This window comes from Typopeltis vanoorti, chromosome 15 (genome assembly GCF_054136105.1).
Source record: "Typopeltis vanoorti isolate ZY-2024b chromosome 15, IOZ_Tvanoo_1.0, whole genome shotgun sequence".
NCBI lineage: Eukaryota > Metazoa > Arthropoda > Arachnida > Uropygi > Thelyphonidae > Typopeltis > Typopeltis vanoorti.
In genome coordinates this window covers 98,792,148-98,809,798 of record NC_143563.1, presented here as the reverse complement: position 1 = coordinate 98,809,798, position 17,651 = coordinate 98,792,148, and the positions used below count along the sequence as shown (strand labels likewise).

Below are 17,651 nucleotides of genomic sequence, written 5' to 3'. Positions count from 1 at the left end.
TAAAAAAAAAAGTTGTATTACATTTTTAATTTTTCTGCCATTATTTATCCATAATTTTTCCATTTAAGGCTTAACAGGTGCAGCATTAGCATGTCTCTATGGTATTTACAGTTATAAGAATCGTGGAAAGACGCCCACATCTTTATACATAATACAGCTTCGAGTAGCTGCACAAGGCACCGTTGTGGCATGTCTGACAATAGGTGTTGTTTATTCTCTTTATCAAAGATTTTCTGGAAAAAAAGATCCTTCTGAACCTTCATAATTTGAATAATAATTGTATATTTATAGAACACAGTTTATCTATTTTTAAGATTGTAAAAACTAGTGAGGTGTCATTGTGTCCATTTACAAACTGTAGCAGAAGTATGAGGTGACTGACATTCTAGTTGATCCTTTAAGTAAATGTAATAAATAATTGAATACATCTACATGTTGATATGTATATATTTGTTATAAGAAATTTAGCAAAAATCTTGATTTCTCTATTCACTGATTATAATCTTTTTAGAAAATGTTGAAACATTGTTGATTATTTGCTGATTTGAAGTGTATAATGAGTGTCAGCAGTTTATCGTTGGATGAAAAGTTATGTAGTGCTCAAATGTATTAGCAATAAAAACATTTTAAATAACAAAAACTGACATTTTGAATATTTCAAAATACTATATTCAGCTGTTTCCGTTTTAATATAATTGTAAGATAAACTATATTTATGAAATAGGTAATAAATTAACAGAAGAGATATTGAAATTAATCAATGAGTCAGACAAGGATATAGCTTATCTCCAACTGTATTATATATATATATATATATATATATATATATATATATATATATATTGATCAAATTATTAAAATATGGAAAACAACAATAAAACAAGGTATCCAGTTAACCAAAAATCAGTCGTCATCAAATTCCTGGCATATACCCTCAAGAGGTGTACAGGAGATGAGTGTAGTACATGAAAAATTTATATCATTACTAACTTCCTATCTACGGTTTTCCTCCAAATCAGTCTGTTACTTGTCAAGACTCCAACATTATCAGATCTTATATTTCTATCATCTAAGACACTTTGTACCGTATCAATCCACCTATATCTTGGTCTTCCTCTGGGTCGTTATCCTGCCAACCTAGCAGAGAACACTTGCTTTGCTATTCTTTCCTTGCCCTTTCTGTTTAAGTGACCATACCACTTGAGATTAGCTCTGCTAACGCATTCCTGGATGCTGACAATGTCTAGATCTTTCCTGATATCCTCGTTTTAATATGATATTGCCATTAATGCCATCTGTTCACGCCTCTGATCTTTCTCAGGACTCTCATATCTGTGGTCTCTAGTCTTTGGTCAAGTGTTTTACTTCTGACCCAGCTCTCAGATCCATAAGTTAAAACTGATTTGAACACTGTCTTGTATACAGCTAATTTAGTGTTCTGACTAATTTCTCTCTTATTCCATATGAATTTATTCAATTGACTTCCTACCATACTGGCTTTGTTGATTCTGTTGTCTATTTCCATATTTAATTTACCATCTTCACTAAGAATCGTGCCTAATTAGCTGAAATGTTTTACTTGTTCCACAGGTTCTCCATTCACAACACAGTCGATATTTTCAACAATTCTACCTATTTTCTTTGTCTTTTTATTGCTGACCTTTATACCATATCTATTAAACAGTTATTCAATTTAGTTAGGGAATCTTGCAAACTTGTAGCAGATTTATTTAGAAGTATAATATCGTCTGCATAAAGCAAACAGCATACATTAGCATCTCCAATTCTGATATCATGTTTAATACCACTTTCCTTCATAACGTGATCCATATATATATTATTATTATTTCGGGCGACTCCAGGGAGTTCTTAGACTCATCGAGGGAGGCCCTAAACATCGTGTCCACACAACTATACGACATTCTCACGGTATCTATCATACCTTGCCTTGAACTCTCTCACCTTCATAGCACCCACAACAGACTCTGGCAGCTTATTCCACTCATTTACCACTCTAAAAGTAAAGAACCCAGCTCTAACACCCCTGCTAACCACACTCTTGCCCAGCTTCCATAGATATCCCTTAGTTCTCCCACCACCAGTCCTGATCTCAAAAATATCCTCTGAATTAATCCTATAGAATCCCTTTAGCAATTTGAATGTCTCAATCATATCTCCCCTTTTCTGCCTATCAACTAGTTACTGCAACCCACAAATCTTCAACCTGTTCTCATATGGTTCATTCCATAAACCTGCTATCATCTTAGTCACTTGCCTCTGGATCCTCTCCACCTCCTCCCCATCAAGAAGGAACCGAGGTGACCAAATCTGGGCACAGTAGTCGAGATGAGGTCTTATCAAGGCTCGGTACAGAGGTACAATAACTTGCTTGTCTCTGCTCGTCAATGTATTTTTCAACAACCAAGTGAGTTGATGAGCTGATTTAGCTACTTTTGCCATGTGTCCCCTAAACTTATATAATAGATAATGAATAACAGAGGGGATAATGTACATCCTTGTCTCACACCAGATTTAACATTAAACCATCTTCCTGTACTTCCTTCAATTCTAACTGCTGACTTGCAATTCAAATAAAGACATTATATTGCTTAATATAATGCCCCATTGACACAATATAAATGTAGCATGTTGAATAGCTTCTCTCTTCGCACCTTGTCTTATGCTTTTTCCACTATTTGTCGTAAAGTGAAGATCTGATCCTGACAGCCTCTATTTGACCTGAATCCAGCTTGTTCTTTATCAAGCTTTTCTTCCACAATCTTCTCAACTGTTTTTCCAAGTATACTGACATAAATCTTGCCAGGAACACTCAGTAGGGAAATACCTCTGTAATTCTCACAGTCAGTTTTATTTCCATTTTTATATATGGGTACTATGAGAGGGGCGACTCGTCCCTCTGTCTATGCAGTGCAGCCACTGTAAGACTTTTATACCACCATACTTCAGCATTTCTGAAGTATGAAGTATGAAGCATTTCGAATATCATCTACTCCTGCTGCCTTTCCACGTTTCAAGCCTTTAATGGCTTTTTCTACTTCAAGTATGGATATATATTCCTGACTGTATGCCTGTCGAGTGTTTTTTACCACTGTGCTATCACTGCTTGTTTCATTTAGCAATTTTTCGAAGTAATTACTTCACAGTTCGAGGATACCTTTTTCTCCCATTTTCATGTCACCTTTATCATCTCTAACTCCTCTTATAGGAGTTAAGAGATGATAAAGGAGACATTTCTCTTTCCTCCATTCCTAAGCTTCTTCAACAACCTCCAGAATATTTTGCTACTTTCTTGATATTTATTTTCTATGTTCTTGCCAAAGTCCTCCCATGACTTGTGTAGCTAGTTTTACACAGTGTTTAGCTTTCTTACGTTTGTCTCTGTATTCTCTAAGAGCACAAGCTGACTTATTTGACAGGAACATTTGATATGCTTTCTTCTTTTCCTTCACTGCCTCTTTAACTTCCTGTGTCCACCATGGAGTTCTGATTTTTCTATCCTTGCAGACAACCTCACCACATGCCTCTCTGGCTGAATCAATCAGAGTTTTCTTTAAGGCTTGCCACCGAATCTCCAAGGTTTGTTTCCTGTTCTCAAACTCTTTCATTTTTTTTTTTTTTCAATAATCTTTGTATATTTTAGTCTACAGTTCACATCTGAGAGCTGCTCAACTTTTATTCACTTTAAAACTTTCTTACATGTTCTTCTTTTCAATATGAAAGTCAATTTTATCCTGCTCAAGACTAAATAGTGATCACTTCCAATTTCAAATCCTCTGTACACTTTGGTGTCCTGCACCACAGAGAAAACATCACTATCAACAATAACATAGTGAATGAGACTTTTCTTATTCCTTTCCTCTTCTCTCTGTCAGTTTATGAATTAAACAAGAAATAAGCCGACAATACAGTTTAAAAATTTCACAAAAGAAAACAGAAGTCGGGTCATTTAAAGGTCGGGATCATGGTAGATCAAAAATAGTTATAAAATATTTTATAAAAATATAAAATAGAACAGATGAAAAAAATAAAGAAATTTTCAGAAAATCTGGAATAATTAAAAGGGCACTGAATAAAAAAAAAAAAAAATGACTAGAAGCTCAGCTAAAGTTTTATAAAGTAATGTCTACTCCCACTCTGTTATATGGTTTAGAAACATGGACTGTTAAAAAGAAAGCTAAAAGTAAAATACAAGCTGCAGAAATTTTTAAAAGCAATTAAAAGGTGCGCAAAATTGGACCATATAAGAAATTTATGACATGAATGAAATGATTAAGGAATATAGGGAGAAATGGAAAGAACATCTATTTAGGATGGAAAGATATTCAGCTACCAAAAGAGGTGGATATAGACCAAAGGGAAAGGAGGAGGAGGAAAACCAGTTGCACAATGGAAAGACCAGTGAAGCTGCAACAGGCAAATGCTATTCTGGAAGAGAGGTTAAGGGGCAGAAACTACTTTCACTTGAATTGATGAGATCAGAAATTGCACAAAATTGAGTTAGGACCATACCACAGGTGGCCTGTACATAACCACTGCGACACTGCAGAACCCTCAAGGAAAAAATTAAATTTGGTTTGTGTTTAAATTAATAACAATGCTTACAACATTATATAAATGCAATACAACATGTTAAAGGTTACAGCTATGTTTTGACATTGATTGAATAACTAATGCTTGGAATTGTTTGATTAACGCTTTAGATTACGAAACAAATGCACTGCGATCTAACGCCGATATTCGTTTGTGCTTGTCATTGCACGTTACGTCATTCCCACACGGCTCAAACAGCAGTGTATCTTTAATATGCTTACGCGCGTTATTTCTGTGAGATATGAAATGTTTATTATTGATGTGTGCATGGTGAACTATTTTTTTGTAAATCTTATTTTATTTTGTTGAAATAACATATAATTATTTATTTATTAGAGATACAAGGCTGAATTATGACGAGTGTTACTATTGAAAATATGAAAAGAATTATATTTTTTCATTTGCTTCGTGTAATGATAATTGTGATCTAATCCCGATATTCGGTTGCACTTGCACATTACGTCATACGATACACTGTCGTGTGGGCAGTGTATCATATGCTTCCGCGCATCATTTCTGTGAGATATGAAAAGTTTATTATTGGTGTGTGTTCGTGGTGAACTATTTTTTGTAAATCTTATTTTATTTTGTTAAAATACCATATGCCGTATTTTCCGGCGTATATAAGATGCACCCCCTTTTTTGCACACATTTTTTAACAATGAGGAAATAAATTTGAGGAAAAAAAACTTTATCACTGAATATTATAATTAATTCACAGTACTGTATTTCAAATATAAAGTAATAGTAGGTCTGATTTCAACAAATACCCTAATCTAACTAGGAAAGAGTACCCACATTGTAATCATCTTTGTCAAAACCCAGAAATTCATCTCCTGAGCTAAATAAGAGACACTTGAAACCTCTTCTAAATCAGAATCTGACACCTCATACAACAAGTTGTCCTCTGTACCATACAGTGCATTACTAATGCCACACTTCTTAAATGGTTTAACCATCGTCTCAGTTTTCACAGCATCCTATGAAGTTTTGACCCACTCAAAAACTTGCAGAATGCTAGGCCTCTTCCTGATGGCATCAAAATCTGAAGAATGCATCCAGCAGATGCAGTGTTCCACTTCTCCTTCATAAATCCCATCATCATCAATCATCATCAAATTCCTGCCATGTACCCTCAAGGGGTGTACAGGATATGATAGTACTACATGAAAAAAATTACATCATTATTAATTTCCTATCTACAATTTTCCTCCAAATCAGTCTGTTACTTGTCAAGACTCCAACATTATCAGATCTTATATTTCTATTGTCTAAAGCACTTTGTACTGTATCAATCCACCTATATCTTGGTCTTCCTTTGGGTCGTTTTGCTGCCAACCTGGCAGAGAACACATGTTTTGCTAATCTTTCCTCGCCCATTCTGCTTAAGTGACCATACCACCTGAGATTAGCTCTGCTAACGCATTCCTGAATGCTAACAATGTCAAGTTCTTTCCTAATATCCTCATTTTTAATATGATACTGCCATTGATGCCATCTGTTCATGCCTATAATCATTCTCAAGACTCTCATATCTGTGGTCTCTAGTCTTTGGTCAAGTGTTTTACTTCTGACCCAGCTCTCAGATCCATAAGTTAAAACTGGTTTGAACATTGTCTTGTATACAGCTAATTTAGTGTTCCGACTAATTTCTCTCTTATTCCATATGAATTTATTCAATTGACTTCCCACCATACAAGCTTTGCTGATTCTGTTGTCTATTTCTATATTTAATTTACCATCTTCAGTAAAAATCGTGCCTAAATAGCTGAAATGTTTTACTTGTTCCACAGGTTCTCCATTCATAACACAGTTGACATTTTCAATGATTCTGCCTATTTTCATTGTCTTTGTCTTTTTATTGCTGACCTTCATACCATATCTATTACAACAGCTATTCAATTTAGTCAGAGAATCTTGCAGACTTGTAGCAGATTTATTTAGAAGTATAACATCATCTGCATAAAGCAAAGAGCTGACATTAACATCTCCAATTTTGATATGTTTAATACCACTTTCCTTCATAATGTGATCCATATAGATAATGAATAACAGAGGGGATAATGTACATCCTTGTCTCACACCAGATTTAACATTAAACCATCTTCCTGTACTTCCTTCAATTCTAACTGCTGACTTACAACTTAAATAAAGACTAAGTATTGCTTGATATAATGCCCCATTGACACCATATAACTGCAGCGTATTGATAGCTTCTCTCTTGGCACCTTGTCATATGCCTTTTCCAGATCGACAAAACTTAAATACAGATCTTTGTTATATTCCCATGCTTTCTCGACTATTTGTCGTAAAGTGAAGATCTGATCCTGACAGCCTCTATTTGGCCTGAATCCAGCTTGTTCTTCACCAAGCTTTTCTTCCACAATTCTTCTCAACCATTTCTCAAGTATACTTGCATATATCTTGCCAGGAACACTCAGTAGGAAAATACCTCTGTAATTCTCACATGCAGTAGTTTTATTTCCCTTTTTATATATGGGTACTATGAGAGCTCTACTCCAATCATTGGGAATTCGTCCCTCTGTCCAGGCGTTCTGAACTATGCAGTGCAGCCACTGTAAGACTCTTATACCACCATACTTCAGCATTTCTGGTCGAATATCATCTACTCCTGCTGCCTTTCCACATTTCAAGCCTTTAATGGCTTTTTCTACTTCAAGTATGGATATGTATTCCTGACTGCATGCCTGATCAGCGTTTTTACCACTGTGCTGTCATCACTGCTTGTTTCATTTAGAAGTTTTTCAAAGTAATTACTCCATACTTCAAGAATATCTTTTTCTCCTGTTTTCATGTCACCTTTATCATCTCTAATTCCTTTTACAGCACTCTTTCCTCCATTCTTAAGCTTCAACAACCTCCACAATATTTTGCCACCTTCTTGATATTTATTTTTTATATTCTTGCCAAAGTCCTCCCATGACTTTTCTTTAGCTAGTTTTACACAGTGTTTAGCATTCTTGCATTTGTCTCTATATTCTCTAAGAGCACAAGCTGACTTATTTGACAGGAACTTTTGGTATGCTTTCTTCTTTTCCTTCACTGCCTCTTTAACTTCCTGTGTCCACCAGGGAGTTCTGATTTTTTTATCCCTACAGACAACCTCACCACATGCCTCTCTGCCAGAAACAATCAATGTTTTCTTCAGAGTTTGCCACTGAATCTCCAAGGTTTGATTCCTGTTCTCAAACTATTCCATTTTTTCTTCAATAATCTTTGTGTATTTTTGTCTACATCTCACATCTGAGAGCTGCTCACTTTTATTCGCTTTAAAACTTTCTTACATGCTATTCTTTTCAATATGAAATTCAATTTTATGCTGCTCAAGACTAAATAGTGATCACTTCCAATTTCAAATCCTCTGTACACTGGTGTCCTGCACCAGTGAGAAAACATCACTATCAACAATAACATAGTCAATGAGACTTTTCTTATTCCTAGCCTCTTCTCTCCATATGAATTTGTGCACATTTTTATGTTGGAACATGGTGTTAGTAATAACCAGTCCATGTCCTGAGCAGAAATCCAACAGATATTTGCCATTATTATTAGCTTTGCTCTTTTCTCCAAATTTTCCCAAAATATTTTTGTATGTCTCACAATCATTTCCTACTCTGCTATTTAGATCCCCAACTTTTCATTTTTCATTGTGTCAGTTGGTTTTTTAAAGCCTCAAAATATTCCTCCACTTCTACCTTAGTAGAACTTTCTGTGGGACCATAGGCACAAATAAGTCTCATTGTCCAGTTCCCCATTCTCATATTTGCCCACATTACTTGAGACTGACTGCCATTCAAGAAGATTAGCCTCGTATTTTGTGTTGAATACTATGGCTACTCCTTCTTTTCCTTGATTGTCATTGCCTGAATATAACATTTTGTATTTATTGCTCAGAAAGATCTCACCAGTTTTTGTCTTTTTTGTTTCAGTCACCCCTATTATGTCAATCTGGTACTTATCTAATTCCTCAGCTAGCTCCATTTCTTTGCCATTCAGGCTTCTTACGTTGATAGTACCGATCTTTAACTCTGGTGATGTTGAGTTGGGGTTTATTTGCAAAGGGCATTCGGGGAGACCACGAACCGTTAACATAAATGAGAATCATGGATTTGGATTTCTTATTTGCAATTTCAGATAAACAAATTTTTTTAAGATGGTGGCCACCTGATTTAGACGATTGCAGCACTCATTTTTTCCATTTTGTACTTTACTTTGCAAACCCTGAGTTAAATCCACAAGTTTGATTTGTGTGTGCATTTCATTAATACAATATATCTCGGGGAAAAAAAGTACTGAACTTCGAGCCTCGTTTCAGAACTCATTGTATGAGATATGCCGTTCAACTGCATGTGCATTAATAGAAGAGCACGTATAGAGTCTACATTTAGCTGTAGCAGTGGTGTTGATGCTGGAAGAAAAGGCTGTTGAGCATTTTTTTCGTTCGTACGGAGTTGATAGAGTAAATGTTCCAAGTCTACGATATGTTTGTGAGCAGTTTGTCCGTAAGCATGCGCCAAGCAATAATGTCTTCACTGCCTTAATCGAGGTTCCAACGTACCAGAAGTGTTCTGCTGTAATGCAAAGGGCATTCGGGGAGACCAGGAACTGTTAACATAAATGAGAATCACGGAGTTTGCTAGAGCAAGTGTTACAGTCACCGAAACGCAGTCAACGCCGAACAGCTGTAAAACTTAGGATACCGAGGCGGTCGCTATAGAAAATTCTTAAAGAGCTGGGTGTCTTTTCGTACGTCATTCAGGTGGTTCAGTGTTTGACAGCAACGGATTACGCTGCACGGCGGGAATACTGTACACGCGTTCTGGTCCATGTCTACGAAAATCCATCCTTCCTCAATAATGTCTGGTTCTCGGACGAAGCGCACCATCTAAGTGGTCATGTAAACAGATCAACCTACAGGTTTCTCAGGACATGAATTTGTCAAAGAGAACCCTCTCAATGAGAAAGTCACTGCATGGCGTGCGGTTTCCGGCCATGGCATAATTGGGGACTACTTCAGTGAGGAGGGTGGTGTAGCCGTGACCTTGAATACTGAACGCTACATCGAGAATGTAGTGTTCGGAATTCCGTTCACCCAGGATTTGGCTAAGGTGTGTCGTGCAAAAAGCATTAAATTTCATGTACAGGTATTCCAACAGCAGAGAGCAACCTGTCATACATAACGTGGTTCTAGAGCCTATTTATCAGAACGCTTCCCCAGGAGGCTCATTTCGAGGTTCAAAGAATTCCTGAACCCTTCACGTTCTTCTGATCTCACATCGCTTGATGCCTTCGAGTTGGGGTATGTTGGAGGAATCGGTATTCCACCATGATATTCCACCATGATGATCTAAGGGGTAAAATTACACAATATGGCCCAACTCTTATTGTAAAAGGTGAAAGAGAACCTTTGCATTCGCTCCTAAACCTGTCTTGAAAGACAAGGTGCCCATTTCGAGCATGTAATCTACGTTGTTAATGCTTTATTTGACCAAGATTCCACCGATACTTGTGGATGTACACATTATCATGAGTAAACATATATTTCTTTGTTAATAAACCCGTTTACTCCATCTCTCGGTGGACCAGAACAATGAACTAATGGCCGAATATTTCCAGGTAATCCTGAGGTCGAGAGAGGAAGCTAAGTGTCGATTAATCCAGCAATGGTAAGAATAAGTAGCTGACTAATGACGACTAGAGTCGAAGCAGAATTTTGTCACTGCCTATCGGAAAATACTAGCAATTCAGACAGGTCCAGTTCTAATTGTTAATCTTCAATTGATTGTAGTCGATATACAGTTACAAGGTCCTGTATGGACAGAATTTCTCATTGCTTGAATATAAATAATGCGAAATTAGTGATAACTATTACCTCAGTTTCTGACATTGCCTCCCTCCCTACTAATATCTTGACTGCCTGCTAGATTTTATTGAAGATCATGCTAAATAGGATTTGAGGCCAAAGTTGAGACAGAGATGCCCGAGGAACAAGCAGGTTGTAGGAAAGTTAAGAGCACCAGAGATCAGATCCTTTGCCTTAGACAGATCATAGAAAAATATAAAGAAGTTAGACTCACTCTGGTAATGTGTTTCTTAGACTACTCTAAAGCTTTTGACTGTGTTTAACATGTGAAACTGTGGGAAGTAATGAAAAGAACGGGTTTTCCTCAACACACACTATTAGGTTAATAGCCAACTTGTACAGGGAGCAAGAAGCCACGGTAAGAACAGTGTTGGATTAACTGATTGGCTTCAGGTTGGAAAGGAAGTCAGGCAAGGATTGCCTGACTTCCTTTCCAACCTTTCCAACTCGATGCAAAGGTGGAGCAAGCTCCCTCACTATTCTTGATATTTTCTCATAATGTAAAAACACACAGCTCCTAGGAGATGTAGTACTGCTTTACATTATGAGGAGAGGTCACTAGCCAGACCGGTTTCAACCTTTTTTGAGGTCTCATCAGTGAGTAGCTAGACCTAGATAATATCAAAGTTTAAGCGAAAAGAACTTACATACCTTCGCTAGACGAATGCCAGAAAGGTATGCCACTATATTATATTATAACTAAGATGAAAAGCCAAACGGCTATTTTTTTCTGGCGAAGTTGATAAATTAAGGGGATAAAAATTAGTGAGGGATCTTGCTCCACCTTTGCATCGAGTTGCCTTGGTGTGGTACTACCAAGTGGTCACTTACGCTTGGATTCGCCGATAGTTCGTCGGCATGAAACGCTTAGATCGTAGTTTTCGATCTTAGAGTTTCGCATACTGGCTGAAAAACAATAAGGGATTTTTATCCGCTTAATTTATCAACTTCGCCAGGGGAAAAAAAAAAAAAATAGCTGTTTGGCTTTTCATCTTAGTTAAATACTCTTATTGACGAAAATTGCTATTCTCTTCCTACATACTCTTATTGACGAAAATTGCTATTCTCTTCCTACACTGACGCCTAAGCCTAAGTGAAATGCAGAGCAATATCTGTATATTTGGTTTTTATTAAGGCATTTTTAGGTCTCCTTCAGTAGTAGGAACCTATGATACTAGTAACACTACATGTTGATAGTTCGAGAAAAGAAAGAATATTAATGACAAAATAAAATATCTTGAGATTAATGCTACGAGTATTATGGGCAGTACTGTCTAGTAGTGGAATTAACAAATGCATTTAAGGCGAATATACGGACACATCGGTGACTGCCTTAAAAGGCACAGTCAGTCTGAAATTCAGTGGGGTGAGGATAACCTTGTGAAATTCAGGGCTATTAAAGCGCATTCTTATCCTTGCAAGAAATACAAACTTCACTTTCACTTGCTTATCATTTCAGTTAGTGTTGCAATTACTTAATAGTAATTGCAACACTAACTGAAAGATATATTCAAGGAAAATCGTAAAGGAAATAAATCATGCTTATTTATTCTAGCATGGGACTTTTTTTCGTAATAGGAATATATTGAAGTTTCTCTTATCAGCATCAAACTATTTCTATTTTTCATGTTTTCTGTGATTATTAAAAAAAATAAAAATAAATAAATAAAAATAAACGTAATTATTACCATTTCCGTTCCTCCAAAATTAACTTCACATCATCCATTATACAACTTTAATAAATAGTTTACAAAAATTATTTTAAAAAATGCATGGTAACGTACCAATAAAAGGAAGATTGGAGTTCAGTAGCAAAAGAAACGAGCAGAAATGAAAAATGATCATGCATGACCAGTTACAAATGATAAAACGTTGAGTTTGTGCAAATAGACATTGCATGAAAGAAAAACTAAAACAGAGTTATAAGTAGTAACCATATATATCAAAAGCGAATTGAATAAAGAAAAAATTTATATTCTAAGCAAACAAAAATAAGCAAGAAAATGAGTACAGACAATCATGAAGTGCAGTTCGTAATGGCATTTTTATATATTGACACTATCCATTATCTCAACAACCACTGCCCGATGTGACACCACAATCTTTCTTATCAGAGGACTGAAGGGACTAGTTTACGTTTGAATGTCTGTGTGTGTGTGTGGGGGGGGGGGTCACATTAAACAAATAAACAAACAAAAAACCTTGAACAGTTCTTGGTTTGTTCTGCATAATTAGGCATGAAAACAGTTCAACTGAAAGTAGAAATTTTAACGATTTATATTCTCCCTATGTACTAAACTCATTAAATTACATCGAGCTAGATAGCCTAAGGAATTTAATAATAATTTCAAATATAATTATTAGCATAATTTCAAATCGTTTAGGGAATAAAAATGGAACTGTAACGAAAGAAATTTCATCAGCATGCCTCGAACCCAAGATTGTCGTCTACAGTATGAAAATTACAATCTATCCCTATGACTGACCCTTAATTCTGGCCTTTATTGAGTTTGTTAAGGCGTTTGATTCAATCTCAACGTTTGCTATTTTAGAAGCCTTAAAAATCAAGGAGTTAAAAAAAAACAACTTATACTGATTTTTTTTTTTATTTGGGACCCCTATTACGAAAGGTTTTTGTAAACCTATAATACATTCATACCGTGGATGAGCTAAGAATTTTTTCTAATTTTATTTTATTAATTTTATATATTTTTGTAGCTTTTACGTATTTTTTGTATTGCTTCGCAACCCTGCTCTAGAAACCAAACACGGAGCTTTTCAAACCACTCAGACTTCTAATAAGATGGATGGTGTGAAACCATTCATAAAGGAGATGGTGAAACATTCAAAAAAGAAGAAATTTACTCCCATCTAAAAGATTCACAAACATCCATGCTGACTATGGGATTCAAACTCGCTGCAGGTGGCTGGAAATCGCAAACGCTAACTACTTGGCCAACCAGATCAGGTTTTAAAAAATGGAATGGAGAAACAGATTATTTATTGATGTTCTTTTAAGACAACTGAGCAGACTTCAAGTGGTGATCAATGAATTTATGACACATTATATTTTAAGGTGCAATAAATACATAATCGAAAAGCCAGTACATATGAAACACAGGGAGAATGATTTATTTATTTATTTATTTTTATTTTATTTTATTTTATTATATTTTTTTTATTGTGTAGGACAAAAGACAACAGCCGCGAGGAAGAAATTATACGAATAATTCAATTTGGTCGAGTAAGCTCTGGTGAACATCGTGAAGCACTCAAAGTGGACATACCAATCTATCTTAAAATATTCGACAATAACTACACTAAATAATACTTTGCCCTTTCTCCTCCATACGTCCAGACCCCGAGCAGCTTCATCTTTTTTTTCTTCTAGTCAACAGCAGCATATTTAATATTTAATATTTAATATTTTTGGGGTCTCCTCGCTTTTAACAAACTCTTTATATATATATAAAAAATCAGCTAACGCCTTTTTATTCCCGTATACGGGGAGTAGGCGAGGCCATTTAGCCCTATCTAACTTTTTTGGAGACTGAGTGGGCAGTTCAATCTCTACTGGTACCAATCAGACATAGATGGCCCAAGGCTATCACTAATTAAGCGGTACTCAGTGAAGAGAGACGGCTCAAATGTGCCGCCATCTCGTGGTCCCTAACCCTAACACAATATATTTAATGTCTGAAATAATGTGGGTTCTACGGTCGATTTTCTTGAGTTTACAGGACGAAAAACCCGAGTTTCCGGGAGGAAAAACCTGCTTGCCCGTGCCAGAGATCGACTAACTCAGGAACCGGTCGAAAAAAGGCTTAGGAAAATTTCCTCTAGTCGCCGACTAGACTCGAAACCAAGTCTTCCTTCGTGCGGCCAAGCGCCGTGGTTGGCAAACGCCACATCCACTGAGCTGCACAGCTCTCTCTCTCTCTCTCTCTCTCTCTCTCTCTCTCTATATATATATATATATATATATATATATATATATATATATATATATATATATATATATATATATATATATATATATATATATATATATATATATATATATATATATATATATAATTTTCAGCATTCACTTTCACAAAAATCCGTTGCGAAAGTTTTGGAAATTTTGTTTAAAATAGTCCAAAAAAAAGCAAGCATTTGAATCAATAAGTAAAAATAAATGAATTTCGAAAAAATAAGAGGGAAAAAATACTCAATAACATATTCTGATTCAAAAGTGTTCGATGTCATGTAATGATGTCCGCTTTCAGCTTATTTGTTTAACCTGTACCTGGAAAAGCAAGTAAAGGAATCTATCTCATAAAACATGAGACGTATACAGATGATGTCGCATTATTTACAGATAATAAGGAAAACAAAAAATATTTTTTAAAACCTATATAAAGCAGTAAAGACTATGCAATGCAGATAAATTTTGTAAAACCAAAACAATGGCAACATGCAGAAATGGAAAGAGCTTAACTTAGAAGTGGAAGGAAATAAACAGGAACAGGTTAAAATATTCAATTACTTGGGCAAATTGTTCACAGAGAGAGTAAATCATGAAGAAACTATTAAACACAGAATGAATCTAGAGTGGTACACTCTCGAGATTGTACTACGTACTAGGACTACTTGCATTAGCTCACGCTAGTAATCGCAGATACTTTTATAGTTTACTATATACGGCATGAAACTCTCTCTGATTCCAATCTCTGAGTTTCTTATTCGGTTTTAAAAACAATGTGGGATTTAATATCCCCTTAATTTAAATAATGTTTATATCACCGAAATGAAGCCTATTGGCTCTTTATATTTAAGTAATCTAGAGTGGTCTAGCAAGACCAAACTTCAAAATTTATGAAAAAGTACGCATCCCTCAAAGATGTGCGACCACCTTTCTCTGCGATGACTCCAGCAATCTTACTTTCCACAATAGCAATCAATGGGGATTTTATACGATTTTCCTGTAGGCATGTAATGAGGTCATGGACTGTTATAAGACGAACGTCCCTTGACCTCAACCGATGTTCATCCCACAGATGTTCAATAGGGATGTGATCAGGCTCTGTGGAGGCCAGTCAAGTATGGTGACGTTCAGGTCTACAAATAGCGAAGGTACAGCAGCAGCCTTATGACACGGTGCATTGTCTTGCTGAAAGAGACAATGTCAGTTCCATTAATGTAAACGCCACAAAGTAGGAAACATTGCATTGTCCAGAATGTTCAGATACCTCTCGGAGTTCGTGGAACCACAAAGGTCCGAAAGCAAACCAAGACCATACTTATCATACGCTACCTACGAATTTCATAGTTGGAGTTACGCACTCTGGTAAGAAACGTTCACCGGGAATCCGTAACACCTACACTCCTCCATTTGTTCAGTAGAGGGTGAAGCGTGATTCTCGCTACATAACACAGATTTCCAAGCTTCCACGTCCCACTGTATACGCTCTTTGCGCCACTGAAGATGACTCTTCAACTAATGTGGAGCTTGCATATTGCTGTTCTACCATGCAAACCCATCTTGTGAGCCTCGGTTCTAAATGTTTTTGTGCAGATTTCTGTTCCAGTCGATATCCAGAACTCCGCATTCAACGTGTCAGCCAATGAATGGTGGTTTTTACATATCATCCTTCATAGCACTCTACGGTCACGCTCGATGAGTCGTACACTGCGGATAGCACTTGAATAACTCTTTGCTTTTCCATCTCATTATGGTATCACTGACTGTTGACTTGTAATGGCCCAATTTGTCAACAATTTGCCGAGCAGATAGATCTGCAACATGGCATCGTATCACAAGTCCCTTTCAAACTCTGTCAGTTCTCAGAGACAGCATGTACAAATGCATCATTAGTCTATTGTGATAGTTCTCTGTAATGCGTTTTAAATCATGAGTTACTTATAACTTCATTTCATCTGTCTCAGAAGAATGTGGTCTGTGTTCTGTACGTCTGTGTATGTACCGAAATAAAAACAGAAAAAAAGGGTGGAAAAATCGCTCCTGGGAGAGTTCTTCCTTTCGGGATTTCCCGCTTTGAGTTTTCCTTCAGTTCCCTTCTCGCAGTCATTTCACTCGGCCACAGTTGCACTGACTTAGGAGCATAATATTCCTCCAGTTTATTCCGGCTACAAACACGCGAGTCATTACATGGGACGAGTAAGGTTTACAAGTACTAAATTTTAGTAAAGCTTTGCCAAGTCTCAGTCCAGTAATGATTTTCATATGGACAAAGCAACAAAATAAATGTAAGAGATACTTCTACATTTTGTGAAACTCAATATAAAAAACTGATAGTAGGAATATAAACAACGGTCACAGTTACATCAACATATAATGAAGATGTGAGAGAGCAAAAACGAAAAACTAAGAATTAAATAAGCAGAATTTACAAGAAGTCAAATAGATAAAACGTTTTTCGTTTTTTTTTTAAAAAAAGCAACTGCCAAATATTATACAAAACATATATACAAAAACATATAAATAAAAGGTTTTTTTTTTTTAAGTCAAAGTGAAATTCTGGAAAATATTCTGTTCCACAAATTAGTATGAAAATGTTCATTTACTCGTACATCATGTTATTCATGAGAAAGAGAATATTACTTTTTTATTTCGATCCATCTATATTTGTTCCAAACCCCGCCCGGTGTGAGACCACCGGACGAGGCTAGAGACCCGGTGTGTCTCTAGCCGTTTCCTTAATTATCTAATCAACTCACCTCCCCTCGGTGTGTAAGTCTAGCTTCGCAACCTTTCTTAATGGAGATTAATTAAAAAAATGAAATAAAATAAATAAATATCCCAAAGTTCGGTTAACTCTGAAGTATAGAGTGGCCATAAATTAATTTTCCCTCTTTGGAGGTATCTGTAGCTAAAACTAATACACGGAATGAGACCACATTTTATATTGAGAATTTCAAAGGCATTGGGAGATGAATTCTGCGAAAAAAAGATTTAGTACCAAAAGTCGCCGATAGGGGAAATGTTGGCGCTGGCGGAGCCGAAAGCAGTCAAATATTTGCAGCAAACGCAGGTAAAAAGAATTATGCAAATTTTACTGTGCGTACGTTGACAGCAACGCCACCAATTCCACTTAAAAAGGGATTGGAAACGTTCGGCCGGTTATTCAAATGACTGACGAATTGTGCTCAA

General features: G+C 36.1%; 2 protein-coding genes across 16 annotated transcripts in view; one reads left to right on the top strand and one right to left on the bottom strand.

Annotated features, from left to right (window-relative positions):
* The window catches only part of LOC150099023 (HIG1 domain family member 1A, mitochondrial), a 29,566-nt gene extending 28,926 nt beyond the window's left edge, over nucleotides 1-640 (top strand). For both annotated transcript variants that reach the window (XM_090405643.1, XM_090405642.1), the window contains exon 3: nucleotides 69-640. In XM_090405643.1, coding sequence (XP_090261769.1) covers nucleotides 69-265 — 197 coding nt within the window. In that variant the 3' untranslated portion in view covers nucleotides 266-640. The remainder of the gene's footprint in view (nucleotides 1-68) is intronic.
* The window catches only part of LOC150099022 (uncharacterized), a 589,139-nt gene that overhangs the window by 297,404 nt on the left and 274,084 nt on the right, over nucleotides 1-17,651 (bottom strand). The window contains exon 1 of one of the 14 annotated variants that reach the window (XM_090405640.1): nucleotides 22-145. The exons of the other annotated variants lie outside the window; for them this stretch is intronic. The gene's annotated coding sequence lies outside the window, so the exon portion shown is untranslated. Of the gene's footprint in view, nucleotides 1-21; nucleotides 146-17,651 lie in introns of those variants that run through there. 14 annotated transcript variants of the gene reach the window in all.